The 23,298-nt window shown below is 51.5% G+C and overlaps 1 protein-coding gene and 2 pseudogenes across 1 annotated transcript; all 3 read left to right on the top strand.

The window, feature by feature from the left end:
- LOC121167200 overlaps positions 1–23,298 on the top strand; it is a 188,090-nt pseudogene that overhangs the window by 140,619 nt on the left and 24,173 nt on the right.
- LOC121167178 overlaps positions 1–23,298 on the top strand; it is a 193,429-nt pseudogene that overhangs the window by 167,428 nt on the left and 2,703 nt on the right.
- On the top strand, positions 2,769–6,013 carry LOC121167198 (patr class I histocompatibility antigen, A-2 alpha chain-like). The gene is made up of 8 exons (XM_040996592.1): positions 2,769–2,835; positions 3,107–3,376; positions 3,593–3,868; positions 4,452–4,727; positions 4,817–4,930; positions 5,326–5,358; positions 5,508–5,554; positions 5,896–6,013. Exons 1-7 carry the CDS (start codon positions 2,769–2,771, stop codon positions 5,549–5,551), a joined length of 1,080 nt encoding a protein of 359 aa, XP_040852526.1. The 3' UTR covers positions 5,552–5,554; positions 5,896–6,013.

The following is a 23,298-nucleotide window of genomic DNA, read 5'->3' as shown; positions in this document are numbered from 1 at the left end:
AATCAACTGCTGATGTAGATGCCACTGGGAAATGATTTTAAAAATGAATTGAAGGTCTCCATCAGCTGGCCCTGAGACAGGGGTTACTCTGGGTTGGTCTGTCCTTTCTGGGAGCCTTTCAAAGGACTGCGTTCTCCCTGCGTGCAGATACACATGGCTGTCACTCTCACTCAGTAAGGGCCATTCTGACAGGGCCAGGGGACATCTCCTTGGGGGTTTGGTTTGCATTCCCCTGACAGCTGATCCTGTTAAACATTTTCCATGTAGGGGTCATTTCTAGTTCTTTCAAGAACTGCCTATTAGGTCTTTTGCCAATATCTTACCTTGACTGGCTGGTATGGTTTTGTTTGATCGGATTGGGCTTAGTCTGGTTTTTAACAAACGCAAGCAAGATATGAAGAAAGGGGAAATCGTATACAATGCTGTTGGGATCATAAATTAGGACAACCATGATGGAAAACAGTTTGGGGATTTTTCAAAATCTTTTAACAGCAGTTTCCACATGAACCAGCAATCGTACTCCTGGGCACACAACAAAAGACATGACTGATTGTGTCACAGTGGAAAGCTCCACAGCGTACAGCAGCACTGCTCACAATGGTCAAGATGTGAAATCAACTAAGATATCCATCGTCAGATGAAAGGATGGAGAAAATACAGTATGCACCACAATGGAATACTGTTCACCTATACAAAGAGTGATGCCTTGGTCAGGGAGCAGTGGCCTAGTGGATAAGTCTTCACCTTGAACACACCAGGATGCCATATGTGTGCCGGTTCTATCCCAGCAGCCCAGCTTTCCATCCAGCTCCCTGCTTATGGCCTGGGAAAGCATTCGAGGACAGCCCTAAGTCTTAGGATTCTGCACCCACATGGGAGACTTGGAAGAAATTCCTGGCTCCTGGCTTCGGGATGACACAGCTCCACTGTTGTGGTCACTTGGGGAGTGAACCATCAGATAGAAGGTGTTCCTCTCTGTCTCTCCTCCTCTCTGTATATCTGACTTTGTAATAAAAAATGATTTTATTAAAAAAGGAGTGATAGAGTGATGTCTTGTCATTTGCATCAACATGGCTGGAACTGAAGGACATCATGCTGAGTAAAATGAGCCAAAAAATAAAACAAATACCTCATGTTCACCTTCATGTGGGAGCTGGAAATTTAAAAAAAAATAAACCTTGAATCTGTACACAGGAGTAGGGGAGTTAGAGGAATTGTGACCAAGTTAAAGAGAGGGACTCAGCTTGGGAGGGGTTCAGTGTAACACATGCCCCTCTCTCCAGCAAGCCCCTGACTCTGGAGGACCCTGGGGCAGAGAAGGTGGCGCCCTGGGGCTGGGAGAAGCTTCCCCCTGCACCCTGACAGCTGTCCCACAAACAGGACTCCAGGCCTCCACCTGCACGGAGCTGGACTCTGCCCCAAGCTCCAAGGAGGCTGGAGGAGGACTCCAACACCAAGACACCAACTCAGCTCTGTGAGAGCCTGCCCAGAGAGCAAGGCCACACCAGGCCTGGAGTCTGACATGAAATGAACAAGGAAGGAGTGTGGTTCTGAGCACCCAGGTGTGGTAACCTGTGATGCAGGAATGGAAAGCTAGCAATACCTGGGTCCCAGTGTGCACCTGACACCCCAGGAAGTGTCATCCTTGCTGGAGGGATTCGTGAACTCTCGTGAACACTCCTCCCATGAGACAAAACCTTCTCCAATGTTTGCTGCACTATTTATTTTATGATTGTCACATGAGACAATTAGACCCCAATATAATCTTGTTCAGGTCTTTGAATTAATTGAGTACCTACGTCAGCAAAGATGACTCTATGTGCTGGAGTTGCAGCTTTGACCAACAGCCTAAGTCTCTATGCTTATGGGCCCTACATTCTAGAGGTTTCCCTAAAGTGAGATGCAGCCAGCAGAGTGGGTCATGGAAAGGTGCATTTTTTGCTTTTTGTTTATTTACATGAAAGGCAGTGTCAGGGAAGGCACTGTGGCACTGGGCAGGGTAAGCTGCCACCTGCAATCCAAGCACCCCAGATGAGAGCACCTGTGTGACTCCTGACTGCCCTGCTCACTGCTCGCCCACCTGGAAAGCAGGGGAACATGGACCTGGTGCTTGGGTCCCTGCATCCACATGGAGGCCTAGATGGAGCTGTGGGCTTCTGTCTTCAGCCCAGGACATAGTGGACTTTGGGGACAGAACCAGTGAGTGAGAAATCCCTTGGGGATTTTCTGCTGCCTTCCCAGGTACATCAACAAGAAGGTGGGTGCAAGCAGAACAGCCTAGACTCCAAATAACCTAGGATGTGTGATGTTGACCTTACAAGTGGTACTTATCTCGCAGCACCACAGCAAAGGCTGCCGCTGAGCTGTTTTCATGAAGCAATGAGCCCCCTGACGCACATCAGCAAGGCAGCTGACCACAGTGGGAACAGCTTCCTTGGGTAGCAGGAGAGGGGCCCTGCTAGTGCTCTGGTTCAGGTCTGAGATGGGGTAGGGGGACCACAGGGAGAAGAAAAAATGACAGGGGGGAGGCTGAAAGGAGGTATGGACAGAGGCAGAGGTCAGGATTCTAAAGCAGCAGGTGCCCAGTGCTCACAGTGTCACTTCCCATCTCACATCCTGAGCTCCTTCTTCCTGGACACTCCTGAGGTGAGCACGCTTCTCACTCCCATTGGGCGAGCGACTTCCAGAGGAGCCAATCAGCCCCGCCTCAAACTGGTTATAAAATTGGCACGGAGGATCCTGAGTCAGAGTCTCCTCCGAAGTCCAGGATGGGGTCCATGGTGCCCCGCACCCTCCTCCTGCTGTTCCCAGGAGCCCTGGCCCTGATTGAAACAGGTGAGTAAAGCTCATGAGGGAGATGGACTCTGTGGGGCCAGAAGGAAAGAACCCATGGAGGTGACACAGGACACCAGGGAGACGCCTCCAGGAAAGCTGTCTCCACGTTGGGCCTGCTGTCCCTCCCTCTCCCTCGCCAGACCCTTCCCCACTAACCCTTTACTGTTTAGCAACCCCAAGGACACTGCCCTGCCACCCCCAGCGAACTTAAGATCCCAGCATCCCACTCCTGTTGGGCGTCAATCCGGGTCTCAGCCCCTCTCTCCCTCAGGCTCCCACTCCATGAGATATTTCAGCACCGGCGTGTCCCGACCCGGCCTCGGGGAGCCCCGCTTCATCTCCGTGGGCTACGTGGACGACACGCAGGTCGTGCGCTTCGACAGCGACGCCCAGAACCCCAGTGTGGAAACGCGGGCGCCTTGGATGCAGCAGGTGGAGCCAGAGTACTTGGCCAGGCACACACGGCTCGCTAAGAGCACCACACAGATTTTCTGCATGGACCTAAACACCCTGCCTGGCCGCTACAATCAGAGCAAGGCCGGTGAGTGACCCTACCCCTCCCCACGTGCGCCCAGGGCGCTCAGGGGCCCGGGGCCGAGGTCCCCCCACCCTGAGACTGCGCGGCCCGCGGAGACCCTCGGCGGGAGGAGCCGCGGGACACGCACAGGTTGCATTTTCGGTTTCAGTGGAAATCCCCGCGGGTCAGTCAGGGTGGGGGAGGAGCTGCCTGGCCAGGGCTGACCATGGGCGGGGACAGGCTCTCACACAATCCAGAACGTGTACGGCTGCAAGGTCGGGGCAGATGGGCGCTTCCTCCGCGGGTACATGCAATCCGCCTATGATGGCACCGACTACATTGTCCTCAATGACGACCTGCGCACCTGGACCGCTGCGGACAAGCAAGCTCAGCTCACCAAGTCCAAGTGGGAGGCTGCGGATGTGGCTGAGCAGCACAGGGCCTACCTGGAGGGGGAGTGTGTAAAGTGGCTGCGCAGATTCCTGGAGTTGGGGCAGGAGACACTACAGCGCACAGGTGCGCAGGGCAGGTAGGGATTGCCCTCACCAACAACCCCAGGGCTGCCTCTGGACTGTGGAGGAGGGGAAGAAAGTGAGACCCAGGCCTGTGTCCAGCTCTCCTCGTGGCTGCAGCAGGGATGTCCTCCAGGGTTTTGGGTCCAGAGAAAGAGACCCACACTTTCCACAGGTGGAAGAGCAATCTGAATTATGCAGGCATAGAAAATTCTGAAAGGAATCCTCTTGGTACCCTGGACTCCCTCTGGATCCTGTGAGCTGTGACCCCTCCCAGGCCTGTCCCCAACCTCAAGCCAATGCACTGGGAAGATTCAGGGTTCTCAGTCTCTGCCTCCACTCAGGACAAGACCGAATCCATTTCAACCCTTTAGAGACCCGGGTCCTCCCAGCCTGAACCATACCTGGTTCTTTGTCTACATCTTTGCAGACAACAGATGATCCCATTGTCTTTATCCAGGCCAGGTCTGAGTTAGCACTGCTTCCCCACCCCTGTCCTCCTGTCCACTCTCAGGATGGTCACTGAGTGTAAATTTAGTGTCAGGTGAAGAACATGAAAGGTCTGAATTTTCCAAATCTTCCCTCAGACCCACCCACAGCACATGTGACCCACCACCCAGTCTCTGACCAGAAGGCCACCCTGAGGTGCTGGGCCCTCGGCTTCTACCCCAAGGACATCACACTCACCTGGCAGCGAGATGGGGAGGACCTGACCCAGGACACAGAGCTGGTGGAGACCAGGCCTGCAGGGGATGGAACCTTCCAGAAGTGGGCAGCTGTGCTGGTGCCTTCTGGAGAGGAGCAGAGATACACATGCTACGTATACCATGAGGGGCTGCCTGAGCCCCTCACCGTGAGATGGGGTAAGAAGGACAGAAACTGGCAGAGCCTTCAGCAAGGGCGGAGCTGAGACCAGGGTGTCAAAGCCCCTTATTGTCCCTTCCCCTCTCAGAGCCTCCTCAGCCCACTGTGCCCATGTGGGGAGTCATCGCTGGCCTGGTCCTCGTGGCAGCTGTGCTCATTGGAGCTGTGGTCACTGCTGTGATGATTAGGAGGAAGCTCTCAGGTAGGGCAGGGTGAGGGCTGGGTCTGAGTCTGCTGTCTCCCAGGGGAAAGGTACCACTGCCCTGTTCCCAGCAAACACAGTGCACACACACCTGCACCCCCAGCTGGGCCCTGGGTGCTCACACTGGCTCTGGTGTGAAGCACAAGTAAAGGTGGGGAGGAACACTCCACAGGGATGACACTGCTCATGGGGACCTGAGTTCCCGCAGCCCCAGGTCAGGGGAAGGTCCCAGGTGAGGACACACCTCCAAGAGAGGCACCTCCTGACCCTTTCCTAGGTCTGCCAGATACAGTTCTGGAATCTTCTCTGAGATGAGCCAGTCCTCTGGGCTTCCGCTAGGCAGGTCCTCAGGCCCTGCCTTCTCCCTGCCTCTCACTACTTGTTTTCTCTCACAGGTGGGAAAGCAGGGAGCTACACTAGGACTATAGGTAAGCACTGGGGTGTGTTTTGGGGTAGAAGAGTCTCCAAGGTCCTTGCCATGGTCTGATGGCCATGGAGAAGCTGCCCTGCCCACCCAGTAGCTCCTGTCTCAGTCACACCCCAAGGACTCTCACCAAGTCCTGATTGGTTCTCCCAGGTGGGGACAGTGTCCATGGCTCTGACTGCTCTCTCACAGCTTGAAAGGTGAGACTTGGAGGGCCTGGAGCAGGGAGAGATGGTGGGTTTGAAGGGAAACAAAGGGGCTGGGGAATTCCTTGCATTTGCACATTTTCATATGTGCTTGGCTATTCCTGACCCATGTGTAATGACCTGAATTTGTCACCTTTTTTTTCTGTAGTGTGAGACAATTGTCTTGTTTGGAACAGAGGGATAGAACCATGCTCAAGTCCTCATCCTGTGTCTTCAAAAAGCCCTGCCCTCCCTTCCTGCACAGGCATCTGAGTGTGTTCCTGTGGGCACAGTGTGAGGTGGGAGCCTGGCCCTCCCAGCCCAGCATGGGCACCTCCATCCCTGTCTCAAGTCAGGTGCACATGCTGCAGCTTTTCCCTTCCCTGTGCAAATCTGAACAACATATCATTTTTCTCATTCTTGTCAGAGGTGTTAGTGAGAAAATTTAAAGAAAATTCCAAAAAATGGACAGAGAAAATAAACAGAAGCACCATAAACCTTCCAGAAGGCATGCGTTTGCTGTGTTCAGTCTGTTAAAGGAGGGGATAGGAGAAGCTGGGAGGCCTGCATGAGGACGGGGCTGTCCCCAGGCTGTGCTCAGCCCATCAGGCTTTGCCATTGTCACTGCAGACCCGGCTCAGCTGCCCCAGTGTCCTGATCTCTCTAATAAGAAGTGCCCACCAATGCCTGCCATCACACGACTCAGCTGTGGCCAGCCTGTCCTATCTCATGGACCCAAACAGTGGTGGCTGCATGAGGCCAGGACAGTCAAAGCTAAGGCTTGGGGTCAGCCCTGGGCTCCCGTCTTCTCCTGTCCATTTTGTTCCTTAGTGTTGTTAGTTGATTGCACCTGCTCTTCCTGTGTGTGAGCTCTGGTGGCCTTCAGGCCTGTGTGTGTAGGAGTCAGAGAGGGAGGGAGGCAGGAGGGCAGAGGACACTTGTGAGAAAGCACAGGCTGCATGGACATCAGCAAGACAGGATGCCGCTCTGCAGCAGCCACAGGCGGCCTCTGTCTCAAACTCCACTAATGAACCACGGGGTCTGGAAGGGCAGGTACAACACACTCAGTACTAAGATCACCCTACTGTGAGCCAGACCCAGTGCAGGGCAAGTTGGTCCAGAGTGAGTGTGAGGGCTGGGGCAGTGGCTGTCTCACCACCATGATCAGTGTGCACTGTCCTGAGGAAGGTTGGAAGGACACAATAGCTTACCAGCAAAAGTATGTAGGCAGGTACTGCGCAGGCAGGGGATGGCCAGTGCAAATGCCCTTGGCAAGAACTAGTCTGCACACAGAGCAGGGAGCCATCAGGAATGCTGGATCAGAGCACCACCATCCAGCAGGAGAAAACACACTTGGAAGGCTCAGCCCTGACTCTGAGTGAGGTGGGAGCCACGGGACAGCTCTGAGCAGAGGACGGACATGTGTGCACCTTCTCCTATCCAGGGACCACCCTGGCTGCTGCGTGAGGATGTGGCTGAGAGACTGTGAGGCTGGAGAAAAAGCCCTCGGGGCTCCTGCAGTGTCCAGGCAGGGATACCAGTCACTGTGTGGGTGTGGGCATGGGCAGAGTGGGAGAGAAAGAGATTCTGGATCCTTCTGCAGATGGATACACAGCACTTCCTCTGGACGGCATCAAGGGAATGAGAAGGAGGAGGCAAGGAGGACACCCAGGGCTTCAGGCTGTGTCAGTGGGGATGGCATGACTGTGAGAGAGGGTTGACATGGGAGGGTAGATCCCAACGGAATTGCCCCGGCATTCAGTGCAGGAGCCAGGACATCGGTGAGAAGTGACACTGTGGGGTTGGTAGTGACCATGAGTCGGGGATGAGGGTAAGTCTCTGTACTGAAGACACCCCGGGGAGGTAGCTCCACATGGACCACATCTGTAGTCAGAAATGGAGATGGGGCACGCAGGAAGTGAGTGGCTGTGATGAGAGTGTGCACAGCACCAAGCCTTGGACATGGAGAGCTCAGTGGGGAACCAAGCCCACTGCTTGACAAGCTGCAGTGCTGTGGTCAATGTGAGACACAGATGTGCTAGGGGTTCCCGTGGGAGCAGGGAGGGCTGGGACAGTCTAGACTGTGCAGGGCATCTGTGCGTGGCTCAGGTGAGTGCTGACAGTGCCACCCCAGGTCACATCTGGCAGCAGGAGGGGAGACAGGATTCTCACCTGGACCTCAGCCTCCCCTGATGGGTGGTCACATGAGCACACCTGGGCCCCGGGACCTACACAGTGAGAGGCCACTCTGGCAGAAACTTGGGTACATGCGGCATAGCTTAGAGTGGTTTCACTCAGGGTATTCCGGCTTATGAGATGGCAAACACATGCACCCATTTCTGAGCCACACCTCCATCCTGACCTCTGACTGTCCTGGGGCTGCTGTGATGGGCAGGACTGTTAACAACGTGCTGGGCAGGGCAGGGAGTCCCAAGTCCAAGTCACCTATATAATCCCCAAGGAGAACCCACCCACACTGGGCACCTTCCTGTTTAGCTGGGGGAAGGGGCAATCATGACAGTCTCAGCTTGTGATGTTTCAGCTCCTAGTGTTCACATCCAGACATGGCACAGCCAAGGTCAAAGGTGCATTGAGTTCTCTGAAAGCCTAGCGATGAACCCCACTGTCACCCACAATTGGGAAGCCCAAGGCCCTTGAGCAGAGAGCACCACAAGATGTGGTAGGAGTCAAAAATTATTTTTATTTATTTAAAGATTTTTTTTCATCTTTGTGAAATGAAGAGTACTCGCTATCCCCTGGCTCACTCCACAAAAGTCCAAGCAGCTGGGAGTGGGGCAAGCCAAAGCCCAGAACACAAACTCAGTCCAGGGGTCCTCATGCATCATCTGCTGCCTCCCAGAACGTGCACTGGGTGGACATTTGGCAGAAAGTAGAGCCAGGACTCCAACTGAGCACTGAGATGGGATTGGGCATCCCAAGTTGCATCTCCACCCCTGTGCCAAGTGCTCACACCTATGTCCATGGTTCTCAGTAAGGGTTAAATAAAGGGCACAGCTGGTTACTGATGACACAGGACATTGGAGATACACAGTACCCTCTCTCCTGGTGGGGCAGAGCAGGAGGAAGGTTCAGGAAGAGCACACAGCTGAGAACACAAAACTTCCCAGGAGCCTGCTGCCTCACATGGTGCCCCACACAGATTCTCACGCCTTGAAACCCACAGTGAAATCCAGGAGTTGCTAAGTTACCCTTCCCTTGGCTGTGTCACACTGTAGCTGATGAAGGCAGAGGAAATGCAGAGAACCTGGTTGAGGCTGCACAGCCAGGAGCAGAATCCATGGCCTCACCCTGGCTGGTCCCAGCTGGGAACCACAGCCCTGCTGCTGGGCACAGAGGGCACAGCTCACACCCTTGACCCTGACCTTGGGCCTGCTCCAGGACTTCTGTTCATGCTGACAGCCTGGGTGTCCTGCATTTAGCAGCTCTGAGGTGTGACGGAAATGCTTCTGTTTGCTCCAGAGGAGACAAGGTTCACTTCCTGACTCTCCCTCAGAATTCTTCTTTCTATGGGTCAGTGAGGGAGGGGCTTTTCCTCTCTCCGAGGAGGTGTCTGCTTCTCTGACACCAACTAGCAGTCCTGCCCTGAATCCTGGCAGGAACACCTGCAGTTAGTGTCCAACCCGCAGGTTCCAGGCCCATCCCTGACACTGCCCTCACCTCCCAAACCAGCTGCCCTCAACTCCCACCTTGGTCACCTGCTCTTCTGACTGCAGTGGCTACAACGTTGAGGTTTTCCACAGTGTTCCTCCCAGGTTGGATCATGTTCTGTAAAAACTCCCAGACCCCAGGCAGAAATTGTACTTCTTGTTGCAGTGTACACCAAGGTCACAGAGGGGCAGCCAGATGAGCACAAGGTCTACAAGGATCCTGATGTCAGGGCCTCTGTGTCCCAGTGGAGTTGGGCTGCAGCCCCTCTCAGCAGATGGCCAGTCCAGGGGCTCTTCCCGACCCTTCCTTAGAGGTGTCCATGGAGCTTTCCTTGCAGAGTCTTTCTTGTCAAAGTTTATGTTCGTCTGTTTGGCAGATGGAGACTGACAGACCCACGATAGGCTCCCTTCCACTGGCTCACTTCCCAGGAACAAGTGAGGGCAGTTTTGTCTCCCTCATGTGCCCTTAGGATGGCCTCATCCACTGAAAACTAAAAATAATAGGGAACTATTAAAGAATTTATAATACTGAATAAGCAAGAGAATAAACATTTACGACAATAAATAAAGGGTACAGACATTCACAGGGAAAAGTTGTTTTTATTTGGAGGACATTTGCCATAATTCAATCCCAGCTCTGGTTTCCTCAGGCTTTTGGCTGCAGCAGATCAGACAGGAGCCCAGAATCCTTCCTGGGGGATCTGATAGGAGACGCTCCTGCTCCCTCAGAAACTGGGGAAGCTGAACTTCACATCTCTGAGAGGCAGACACATGAGAACATGTGCTTCAGCCCCTGTGTGAACCAGGTCTTCCCATTCACAACAGCTATAACAAGTGAAATGCCTTGGGGTGAGTTTAGCCAAGGATGTGAAAGATCTTGACAGTGAAAGTCACACAACTTCAATGAAAGAACATGAGACACAAACAATGGGGAAAATCTTTCAGGATTCTGAATGAGAAGAATTAATATGATCCAAATGTCCATGGTGCCCCAAGCAATTTACAGATTCAATGTGATTCCAATAAAAGTACCAAGGTCATTGTTCACAGAGCAACAAGAACAAACCAAATCCCAGATTAGCAGGAGGAGACAGATCAGAATAAATGAAAGTGAAATGAAGGAAATGTGAAAGTAAACAAAAATATAGGTTGGTTTTAAATAAAATAGACAAATATTTAACCAGACTAACCAAAACCAAACCAAAAGCAAAAGCTTTGAGAAAAGCTCAGATAAGTAAGATAAGTAGAATCAGAAATGAAAATGGAGACATTACTGGTCCAGCACATTGGCTCAACTGGCTGATCCTCCACCCTCAAGCACCTCATCCCACATGGACACTGGTTCATGCTCCTGCTACTCCACCTCCCCCTCAGTCCCTGCTTGTGCCTGGGAGAGCAGACAGGAACAGCCCAAAAGCCTGCAAACCTGCACCTGAGTGGGAGACTAGGAGGAAGCTCTGGTTCCTGGCTCCACATTAGCTCAGCTATGGCCAGTGCACCATTTAGTGAGGGAAGATACAGATCTCTTTTTTTCTTGTACAATCTGGCTTTCTAATAAAAAATAAATAAGCTTTAACAAACAGGAAAGAGAACATGGCGCAACTAATGGCTAAAGTCCTGACATTGCAAACACCAGGGTACTTTATGGACGCTGGTTTATGTTCCAGCTGCTCAGCTTCCCATCCACCTCTTTTCCTGTGGCCTGGTAATTCAGGCTGAAATCATTGGGCCCCTGAACAAACATGGAGACACAGAAGAAACTTTTGGCTCCTGGCTTTGGTTCAACTCAGTTTCAGCCGTTGCTGCCACTTGGGGAGTGAACCAGCTGATGGAAGATATTTCCTCTCAGACTCTCTGTAAATCTCACTTTACAATAAAAATAAACAAATCCTTAAAAAAAGAAAAAGGGAGATTTTACTACTAACTCTATACAAACCAAAAGGGTCTGAAGAAACTGCTGTAGGGGCCTCCCTTTTGGGCACTGATTCAAATCCTAAAGTCTGACAGCTCCACTTCAATCAAGCTCCCTGCTCATGGCCTGGGGAAGCACCAGAAGATGGCTCAAGTACTTGTGTCATTCACTCAGGACATATCTTAGGCTCCTGGCCTAGCCTGGCCCAGCCCTGGTTGTTGCAGCCATTTATGGAGTGAAACAGTGGATGGGAGATCTTTGTGTCCTGTTCTCTCTGTAACTCTGCCTTTCTGAAATAAAGCAAGAAAGAAGGAAGATGGGGGTGGGGGGGGGGAGAAGGAAGAGAGAGAGAGACAGTAAAAGAAACAAAGAAAATTATCATGAAAATAACATATACTGAAAAATTCGATGTGTTAATCCAAAATAAAAGAAGGAACAGCTATTGCACAAAAACACAACAATTAAGTCAGCACTGTTAAAGCTGCATCCCACATTGCAGTGCAGTGCTCAGCATCCAGTCCAGTGTCCTGTTAACGCACACCCTGGAGCAGCACATGGTCCTTCAAGCACTGGGCCACCCACAGGGGAGACCAAGATGGAGGGTTGGACTCAGAATTCAGAGAGGTCCAGCGCTGGCTACTGCATGTGGGGAGTGAACCAGCAGATAGAGGATCTCTCCCCATTTGCCTATCTCTGTCTTTCTCCTTTCTCCCCAAACCCCCCCCCCACCTCTCTCTCTCTCTCTCTCTCTGTGACTTTTCAGTGATAGAAGATTAATTTGTTTAGGATAAAAATGAAACTTTAAAATGAAGCAACTATTAAGGGGGAAAAACTCTCAGAATCAGATTTTTCAGATATTTTAATCCAATAAACCTACACAACGGAGAAATACTTGATAAAACAAATGAGTTTCTACATTGGCTGAGAGCATGAGGGTTATTTACTGACCCACCTATCAACCCCACCCACGCCGCCAGCTCTCAGGCAGCCACAGGGTCAGGAGTTGTCATCACAGGCACCACTTCCTGATGCCAGAAGAGTCCAAAGGGATTTACTCCCCTGGAATTGTGACTGAGCTGACACGTGAGGGCCATGCTAAGATTCACTCAGCAGCTGCTCTTTGCTTCACTCCCTTCACTGTTGATCCTGGTCAACAGTACCAAGTCAGCATAATGAGGACAAGTCTGAGGACAAAGGAGAGAAAAAGGTTTTCAGACATCAGCACAGCTCCTTGAAAATTAGGACATAGCAGGATGTGAGGCACAGCTAATTGTGATCTGAAAGCAGCAAAGGTTTTGTAAGAGATGGGAACCTGTCCCAGGAGAAGGAGGTTTGGTGCAGCTGGTTAAGCTCCTGCATGTGAAGCCAACATCCCAGAGCAGAGAGCTGGCTCACATTCTGGCTGCTCTGCTTCTGATCCAGCTCCTTGCTGCAGTGCCTGGGAAAGCAGCAGAAGACGACCCAAGTGCTCATGCTCCTGACAGCTCTGTGGGAGACCTGGTTGGAGTTCTGAGTTCCTGGATTCAGTTTGGACCAACCCCAGGTTTTATATCCATTTGGGGAGTGAACAGTAGATGGAAGAGCATTCTCTCTCTCTCTCACTCTCTCTCATTCTAACATACACACACACACACACAAAACCACCCCCCCCACACACACATCTCACCCTGTTGCTATCTGACTTTCTTTGTCTTTCTGTCACTCTTCTCTCAAATAACTTACAATGAGAAGCAGAGTTGTAGCAGAATCACGTGCATCTTTCTTTTCCCTTCCTCCCGTGGCTACACCTGAGCCTGTGACTAACCAGTGTCTGCTCACACAGATCACCCACACTCACTGGCAGTTCAGACAGCCTGGGAGAGTGGTTGAGGTTGTACTGTCCCCAGTCTGCAAGTCAACATGACCAAAGCAGGGAATCCTGACCCAGAAGGTGAAGGTGCAGCACAGTGTGGACTGCAGGCTGAGTGGCTTCCTGCTGATGACAGACACCGGGAGCTCTTACACGGTGAAGCCCACTATGGCTGCAGGTGGACACTCAGGGGCTCTCAGAAAGACACTGAGTGTGAGTCAGGGAGCCAAGGCTAAGGTCAGCTCAGGTGCTGGGAGTGGTGGCCACTGGGCAGGCAGAAACTGAGAAGACACAAGGATACTACATGCCATGATAAGCTCCTTTTATTTATTTATTTTTTATTGGAATATAGAGAAGGAAGAGGCAGTTAGAGATCTCACACCTACTGGTTCACTCACAAAACCAGGGAAGGGAGAGGCTTAAGCAGGATCCACCAGCTTCCTCCTTCTCCCCGATGGCTGCAGGGTCCCAGCACTCAGGCCAGCTTCTGCTGCTCTTCCAGGCACAAGGGCAGGGAGCTGACTGAGAAGTGGAGCACACAGGACTCTGTTCAACAGCCACATGGGACACTGGCATTGCTGGCAGCAGCTTTTCATGTTACACCACAATGCCAGCCTCTCAGAAGAAATCTTGAAAAATAATTAACTCGGGCCTAGCATCGGCCATTGCACTCACTTGGGGAATGAATCATTGGACGGAAGATCTTCCTCTCTGTCTCTCCTCCTCTCTGTATATCTGACTTTCCAATAAATAAATAAATCCTTAAAAAAAAGAAAAATAATTAGCTCTTTCAACTATCAGCACTTGTAAGTTTGATTCAAATAAAAGGAAAACCTCCAAGCATGCAAAGGTTTATGGCTGAAGACAACTGAGCACTACAGATGAGAGTTGAGGGTCAATCAAACTCAGGGTCTCAAACATCCAACATGCCTGCAGCAAGGTGAGAGAGACAGCAGCGCTGAGCAAAAACACAACAGCATGCAGCAGCAGGTGGATCTTGCAGGATGCCTGAACAAACTCTCTCCCTCCTCCTTCCTGGACTCCAGGACCCCAGATAGACCTCCAAGGGACCCTCGTCCTCTCCCACTCACAGGCAGGCCCTCATCCACTCCTGCTGCAGGCAGAGCTCCCAGCCCAGCTCAAGCTGCATCACAGGGAACCCTGGAGCTCTCTGCCACTGCTGCCTGGCCTGGGAGGAGCCTGTCCCAAGGAGCAGCAAGGACCAGGAGGCAGCAAGGACAGAGACCTCTCCCCGACACACAGAATGAACCAGGAGTGGCAGCTGCTGGGCTGATCCCTGCGTGTCCACCTCATTCATTCCTCACTCACTCAGTCCTGCCTCCCCACAGCGCCCCGCCCAGGAGCACTGACCCTGCTCTTCAGCACCAGGATCCCAGGCCCCTGACACCACAGCTCACCCTAATCCTATACCCCACAGGGCCCCTCTCAGGGTAGGCATCCCTGCCGCCCCAGAAACTCCTGCCACAAGACCAGCCCCTCCTGCTCTGCTGGACCCTCTGGTCCCTGTCCCTGCACAGACTCCTTCACCTGGTCACCATGGCAGCAGAGCCTTGCCTCTGCCCCACCCTCACACCTGCCCCTCCAGACTCAACAGTGAGATGCCTGTCATCATGTACATTTCCCAGCATACACACAGTACACACACTTCATGGATAACCCACAGGGTATAGTTGCAATCACTCACGAATGTGAATTCCTGAATCCACACTGATACATGGAGAAATGCAATTTATTCCACGTCATTGCTTGGTTTTCTTTATTTTGTCTTTACATGGAATGCCCACATTGCAAGAGGAATCTTAACCCACTGCATCACAAGCCTGGCAGGACTTTATTTTTTTTCTTCTTAAGATTATTTATAAACATTTATTTTTTAAAGATGTATTTATTTTTATTACAAAGTCAGATATACAGAGAGGAGCAGAGACAAAGAGAGGAAAATCTGTCCGATGATTCCCTACCCGAGTGAGCACAATGGCTGGTGCTGCACAGATCCAAAGCCAAGAGCCAGGAACTTCCTTCTAGGTCTCCCACATGGGTGCTGGGTCCCAAGGCCTTGGACCGTCCTTGACTGCTTTCCCGGGCCACAAACAAGAAACTGGATGGAGAGCTGAGCTGCAAGGATTAGAACCAGCGCCCAAATGGGAACCCGGCACATTCAAAGTGAAGACTTTAGCCACTATGCTAGCCCACGACGCCAGGCTCTATTTTATTTTTAAGAGGTAAATTCGCAACCAGAAAATGACAGATGGAATTCAGTGTTTACTCACCAAGGGGCCACAATGAACAGAGCTGAGTCAACCTGAAACCAGGAGCCAGGAAGTTCTTCACCGTCTCCAAATAGGTGCAGGGCTGAAGGACTTGGGCCATCCTCTGTTGCTCCCCCAGACCATAACAGGGAGCTGGACTGGAAATGGAGTAGAAGGAATAAAAATTGTTGTCTATATGGGAACCTGGCAACAGCTTTACCCAAACTGCAACAATACGTTCCCCATTTTTTTTTTCCAATAAGGAAATTAAGAAATTGAAGTGTCCAGGATGTTTTTGGTGAGATTACAGCATGGGTGAACTCAGACCCCTCTCTGCAGATGGTAGTCGGCCTCAGTGGAACCAAGGGACACAGGAGTAGACACCGTGGACTGCTAGGATTTCACTTGGCATGGCCGGATGGCGCTACCTGCTGGTCATCTGGGACAGACAGGCTGCAGGGGACAGAACCAATGTTACAGGGAGCTTTTTATCACCTCAGGACCTCCCCCTCTCTTAGTATCTCTAAACTCAGATTCAGCCCTTGCCAGGAGGATGCTAATGCCCCATGAGCACTCCTATTACCCCCTTTATCACCCCTGGCTCCTTCACCACACCTCAATCCACATGGAACCCTGCCATTGCTGTCACCAACAGAGCAAGGGAGCAGAGGGCCTCAGGGTGGAGGACGAGATCAAAGAGCAGCCCCCACATGTCCTCAGGGCTCAGCCCTGTCCTCTAGGCCCACACAGAGTCACACTCCCTCCTTCTGCTGGGACTCAACTTGCCACTCACAGGCCATGCCTATCCTGCCCAGCCCCGCCCTGCACTGCACTCAGCTTCCTCTCGCTCCAAAATCTTGAACCAGCCCCTCCTACCTGCACAGCACACCAGGAGGCCAGGGGCACAGATGGCCCAGAGCAGCAACCCTGGACAGCCTGAGCTGGCCCTGCCCTGCCTGGAAAGCCCCAAGCCAAGGAGGTCCCAGGCACTGCCTTGCCCAGCTCCCAGGCTGAACTGCGTCCTCCTGCCCCTGCAGACAGCTGCTCCCACAGGCTGCCACAAGCTGAAACTCTATGTCTGCCAGGCCCTATATAGCACAGACACAGCCAGGGCGCAGCCCTCAGTGCATCCTCTTTCAAGAGGAAATTCTGCATTCTGAGACCCTGGGTCAGACCATGACTGCCTCTGCCTGCTCTCCATGCCATTAGCTGGTCTCTGCCATGACCACCCTCACCACAGGCACCCTCCTGGACGAGGATCTCCATGCTGAGTTCCTGATCCATTTGTTCTCCTCCCAGCCCTGGGGAGGGAGCACATCCTAGGGGCCTGTCCCCGGAGAGAGGGACTTGTAAAGGTCACCAGCACTAGAACAGGAATCATGAGCAATTCTTCCCACACTGCACACACTGCCACAGGGGACCAGAAGGGACTCGTCCTCCATGGGAGACGCCATTTTAGAGGACATACCTGTCCTACGCTCCCATATGTATCAGCTGGACATGGCTATCTGGCTGTGACACACAAGTCATGCCCTCCCATAGTGCCGAGGCCACAGGAGCTGCCTGACCATGAAGCTGGGTCACACATGAGAGAGTGTAGGGGGCAGACCAAGCTGCAGGAAATGCCCCACACAGAGCTCCAGCCCGCTGACCCTGACCTGCACCCAGGCTGTGCCCCAGGCTGGGTCTGCACTGGCACACACACCCCAAGAATTCCCCATCCCTCTCCCTCAGGCAGCCCCCTATGGAAGCAATCACAAGGATTGTCCCTGATGCAGACACCTTGGGATTTCTCCAGAACAGAAGCTCCAGGCTGGGAGCTGACCTGGCCACTCCCAAACCCGTGGTTGACCAGTAAGTGTTGCAGGAAGCAGCACCTGCCTCTGCTGCTCACTCCCAGGCAGAACATCAAGGACACAGCACCTGCAGGAGACTGGCTGCTGTTTTCTGCTGCTGCTTACTTGATTTTCTATTTGTGCCAAGGTAACCACATCCTTGTGAAATTCATTTTGTACAAAGCCACAGCCCCAGGAGGAAAGGACACTGTCGTCAGTGAGCAGCACTGGGAGAACCAGACCCCACAGGGGACACAGTGTGGAGCAGCATCACCCGCTCCTGAGCATCTCCATGTGAGCTGAAGACCTCAGTGTCACACCTGCAGCTGGAACCTGGCAGAAGGACGTGGAGAGGGACACAGTCTGGTGGGGACTGGGGCACAGACTTCTCCCACAGGACCCCAAACCCAGAGGCAATGGAGGAAATAGACCCCGGGGCTGTGTCCACACAGCAGCTCCTACGGCAGAGGAAAGAGGGACGGGCCTCCCCATGGGGAAAGTGTCTGCACATCCCACATCGGGCCAGCGGCTCATGGCCAAACATCCACAGGACTCAGCAACCAGAACTTCACTTAAATAAGTACATCAACGTAAAGAGGACAAACATTGCCAGCATGAACATGGTGCTGGCAGACTGTGTGCTTTCCAGCCAGTGCCTTTCATACAAGGAACTCAAGCATGAATGGCAACACGAGTACCACTGGAGAGGCCAATGTGGAGGGCACACCCTGTGTTCCTGACCCAGGCCTTCAGGCCCACCAGCTCTCCATCGTCACTGAATCCTTTCATACTGTAGCAGATCTAACACCCAATTAAAGATGATGGGACAACAATCACGACATTGAACTTGTTATACTCACGCTGCTGTGGCTCCACAGACCACCACTTTCAGAAACAAGGATGTAAGAACTGATTTGATGCAGTTGATGTGGGGAAAGAAGCAACTGCTCCCCAGGTTTTAAAACAAAATCACTGTGGGGGAGCAGTGGTTAAGGTCCTCGCCTTGCACACCCAGGATCCCATATGGGCGCCGGTTCTATCCTGGCTGCCCCGCTTCCCATCCAGCTCCCTGCCTGTGGCCCGGGAAAGCAGTCGAGGACAGCCCAAAGCTTTGGGACCCTGCACCTGCGTGGAAGACCCGGAAGAGGCTCCTGGCTTCAGATCGGCATAGCATCGGCCGTTGCGCTCACTTGGGGAGTGAATCATTGGACGGAAGATCTTCCTCTCTGTCTCTCCTCTCTGTATATCTGCCTTTCCAATGAAAAATAATAAAAATAAATCTTTAAAAAAAAAATCAGGTCTCAGAGATGTCCAGTGACAAATCCAGGATCCACATTATAAGATTTATTTCTAATATTCAAATGACAAAATGACCTACTAATCTGAGGAAGAGGAGAATAGCAATAAGATATCAATTCATGCAGTTTGATGGATGATTATCAAAAGATGAGAGATAAGCGCCCAGTTTGTGCAGTGGGTAAAGCCTCTGCCTGTGATGCTGGTATCCTATTCAGGTGCTGCTTTGTGTCCCGGATCCTCTGCTTTTGATCCAGCTCCCTGCTAATACTCCTGGGAAGGCAGTGGGAGATGACCGATGTGATTGGGGTGCTGCACTAATGTGGGAGACCCAGAAGAAGCTGCTGGCTCCTAGTGTGAGACCCACCCTGCTTCGCCACTGCAGCTCTTTGGGAAGTGAGCAAAAGATGAAACAATATGTCTCTCTTACCCTCCTCTCCTCTCTCCCTCTTCTCTCTCTCTCTCTCTCTCTCTGTAACTCTTTCAAACAAAGAAGTCTTTGTCAAAATGAATAATATCATTTGCGACATAATGGATAGAGCTGAAAGACATTTATGCTAAATGAAGTCAGACGTGGAACACAGATGTCTCTGTTCACCCTTTTATGTGGACGCTAAACAAGCAAACAGGAGCTAGCACTGCAGGGCAACAGGCAGAGCTCCCAGGACTCATCTCACATGGGCACCACTACGAGTCCCGGCTGCTCCATCTCTCCTCCAGCTTCCTGCTGTGTCATGGAAAGTAATGGAAGATGCCCAAGTGCTTGGATCCCTGTCACCCACGGGGGAGAGCTGGATGAAGGCTCAGGCTCCTGACTCTGGCCTGGTCAGTGTCAGCCTGTGCAGCTCTCACTCTCCCTGTGTAACTCTGCCTTTCCAATACAGAAATAAATCTTCAAAACATAAAGAGAAGATAATGTAATGAAAAGGACATGGAAATCATAATTGACCATATGGATCAGTACACACTCCACACATACATTATAATGCTACAGAGTCCAGAAACACATGCAATAATTATGTGTGTGTGTAGATCAGAATACTTGGGACTTCAAGTACAAATTCTGAGTGTGAGGCTAGCCTAGCATGGATTCTGGTTCAGGACGTTTCTCTCTCTCTTTCTCGATAGATAGATAGATAGATAGATAGATAGATAGATAGATAGATAGATAGATAGATAGATATCCCCCCTTCTTTTTCATTCCTGCACCAGATCTAGAAACAAATTCTGCCTTGGCACACACAGCCCTGAAGAAAGGACCCGAGGCCTCTTCCACCCACCAGCCACAAGAGGGCGCCACAGGGCAGCCCTGCCTGCCCAGTCCAGATGGGGCAGCCCTGGCTCTTAGCTCCACTGGGACAGTCTGAGCAGAAGCCTCAGTCAAACTCCCTGCCAGAAACCAGGGGCCTGGCAGGCAGAGGGCAGAAGTGTGATCCACTCCCTTTGGGACTCCCAATCTCACCTCAGAGCCCCATTTGCCTCCTGGCTGCTCCACTTGGGACCCAGCTTCCTGCTTGGAGACCGGGAACCCTGCACCCACCAGGGAGGCCTGGGCCTTATCCTGGGCACCTGACTCCTGCCTGGCCCAGCTCCAGCTGCTGTGGCATCCGGGAGAGGAGCAGCAGAAGCTGTACCAAGTAGATGAAAATAAACACATGAACAGTTCTACATAAAAGAGTGGAAGACAATAAACATTTGTTTATTTCTTGCTTCCAGGTACTAAATTATGGAAAATTTGTTATGTGCCATAATAAATAAAATAGCTTCCAAAGAGCCTGAGTTATTGCAATTTAGTGACTCTAATAGGAATAAATATGATAAACATGTCCGTTGGCTTCAAGATATAAGAATGGTCATGCTTCATCAGGGTGCATTTCATCACTGTTCGACACTTGAATTTAGCCAAAGGGTAAAAAAAAGCAGTCATTACTGTTCAAAAGAATCTATCTGACCTTGCATTTTCAACCTGAACTCACTCGAATGTCTAAGGAAGGGAAGGCCAGGCAGCCTGATCCTATAGTGGCCTGGGCAGTTGCACACAGCCCAGTATTCAATCAACTGCTGATGTAGATGCCACTGGGAAAGGATTTTAAAAATGAATTGAAGGTCTCCATCAGCTGGCCCTGAGGTTACTCTGGGTTGGTCTGTCCTTTCTGGGGAGCCTTTCAAAGGACTGCGTTCTCCCTGCGTGCAGATACACATGGCTGTCACTCTCACTCAGTAAGGGCCATTCTGACAGGGCCAGGCGACATCTCCTTGGGGGTTTGGTTTGCATTCCCCTGACATCTGGTCCTGTTGAACATTTTCCATACATTGTTCATTACAGTTATTATCAGACCTGACTATTAGATCTTTTCCTCATATGTTTCCTTGATTGGCTGGTATGGTTTTGTTTGGTTGGGTTGGGTTGGGTTTAGTCTGGTTTTTAACAAATGCAGGCAAGGGTATGAGAAAAGGGAAAATCGAATACAATGCTGTTGGGATCATATATTAGGACAACCATGATGGAAAACAGTTTGGGGATTTTTCAAAATCTTTTAACAGCAGTTTCCACATGAACCAGCAATTGTACTCCTGGGCACACAACAAAAGACATGACTCATTGTGTCACAGTGGAATTGCTCCACAGCGTACAGCAGCACTGCTCACAATGGTCAAGATGTGAAAGCAACTAAGATATCCATCGTCAGAAAAATGGATAGAGAAAATACAGTATGCACCACAATGGAATACTGTTCAGCTATACAAAGAGTGATGCCTTGGCCAGGGAGCAGTGGCCTAGCAGATAAGCCCTCAGCTTGTTGAATGCCTGTTCCATCCCAGCAGCCAAGCTTCCCATCCAGCTCCCTGCTTATGGCCTGGGAAAGCATTCAAGGACAGCCCTAAGTCTTGGGATTCTGCACCCACATGGGAGACTTGGAAGAAATTCCTGGCTCCTGGCTTCGGGGTGACACAGCTCCACTGTTGTGGTCACTTGGGGAGTGAACCATCAGATAGAAGGTGTTCCTCTCTGTCTCTCCTCCTCTCTGTATATCTGACTTTGTAATAAAAAATGATTTTATAAAAAAAGCAGTGATAGAGTGATGTTCTTTCATTTGCATCAACATGGTTGGAACTGAAGGACATCATGCTGAGTAAAATGAGCCACAAAATGAGACAAATACCTCATGTTCACCTTCATGTGGGAGCTGGAAATTTAAGAAATAAGCCTTGAATCTGTACACAGGAGTAGGGGAGTTAGAGGAATTGTGACCAATTTAAAGAGAGGGACTCAGCTTGGGAGGGGCTCAGTGTAACACATGCCCCTCTCACGGCAAGCCCCTGACTCTGGAGGACCCTGGGGCAGAGAAGGTGGCGCCCTGGGGCTGGGAGAAGCTTCCCCCTGCACCCTGACAGCTGTCCCACAAACAGGACTCCAGGCCTCCACCTGCACGGAGCTGGACTCTGCCCCAAGCTCCAAGGAGGCTGGAGGAGGACTCCAACACCAAGACACCAACTCAGCTCTGTGAGAGCCTGCCCAGAGAGCAAGGCCACACCAGGCCTGGAGTCTGACATGAAATGAACAAGGAAGGAGTGTGGTTCTGAGTCACCAGGTGTGGTAACCTGTGATGCAGGAATGGAAAGCTAGCAATACTCATACTCCAGTGTGCACCTGACACCCCAGGAAGTGTCATCCTTGCTGGAGGGATTTGTGAACTCTAGTGAACACTCCTCCCATGAGACAAAACCTTCTCCAATGTTTGCTGCACTATTTATTTTATGATTGTCACATGAGACAATTAGACCCCAATATAATCTTGTTCAGGTCTTTGAATTAATTGAGTGCCTACTGTCAGCAAAGATGACTCTGTGTGCTGGAGTTGCAACTTTGACCAACAGCCTTAAGTCTCTATGCTTATGGGCCCTACATTCTAGAGGTTTCCCTAAAGTGAAATGAAGCCAGCAGAGTGGGTCATGGAAAGGTGTATTTTTTGCTTTTTGTTTATTTACATGAAAGGCAGGGTCAGGGAAGGCACTGTGGCGCTGAGCAGGGTAAGCTGCCACCTGCAATCCAAGCACCCCAGATGAGAACACCTGTGTGACTCCTGACTGCCCTGCTCGCTGCTCGCCCACCTGGAAAGCAGGGGAACATGGACCTGGTGCTTGGGTCCCTGCATCCACATGGAGGCCTAGATGGAGCTGTGGGCTCCTGGCTCCAACCCAGGACATACTGACCCTTTGGAGAGTGAACCAGTGAGTGAGAAATCCCTTGGGGATTTTCTGCTGCCTCCCCAGGCACATCAACAAGAAGGTGGGTGGAAGCAGAACAAACTGGACTCAAGAAGCCCCGGGATATGTGATGCTGACCTTGCAAATGACATTTAACCCAATGCACCACAGCAAATGCTGTTGCTGGGCTGTTTTCGTGAAGCAATGATCACCCTGACACATCAGCGAGGCAGCTGACCACAGTGGGAATAAGTGTCCCTGGGTGGCAGGAGAGGGACCCTGCTAGTGCCCAGTTCAGGACTGGGAGGAAGAGGGGAGAACCAAAGGAGAGGAGGAAATGATAGGGGGTGAGCTGAGAGGAGGGCAGAGGGGCCCAGACTCCAGGATTCCTTTTTTTTTTTTTTAAGAATTTTTTTGATTAGAAAGTCGAATATGCACAGAGGAGGAAAGACAGAAAGGATCATATTCCACCTGATGATTCACTTACCAAGTGGCCACAAATCGCTGCAGCTGGGCTGATCCAAAGCCAAGAGCAAGGAGCCTCTCCCAGGTCTCCCACACAGGTGCAGGGTCCTCAGGCTTTGGGCAGTCCTTGACTGCTTTCCCAGGCCACAAGCAATGAGCCTGATGGAAATTGAGGCTGCCGGGATTAGAACTAGCAACCATATGGGACAGTGGCACGTTCAAGGCAAGAAGTTTAGCTGCTAGGCCACCACACAA

This window comes from Ochotona curzoniae, unplaced genomic scaffold (genome assembly GCF_017591425.1).
Source record: "Ochotona curzoniae isolate NIBS_2020 unplaced genomic scaffold, NIBS_Ocur_1.0 patch345, whole genome shotgun sequence".
Classification (NCBI taxonomy): Eukaryota; Metazoa; Chordata; class Mammalia; order Lagomorpha; family Ochotonidae; genus Ochotona; species Ochotona curzoniae.
The sequence above is the reverse complement of the archived record's forward strand: the minus strand, read 5'-3'. Positions and strand labels throughout refer to the sequence as shown.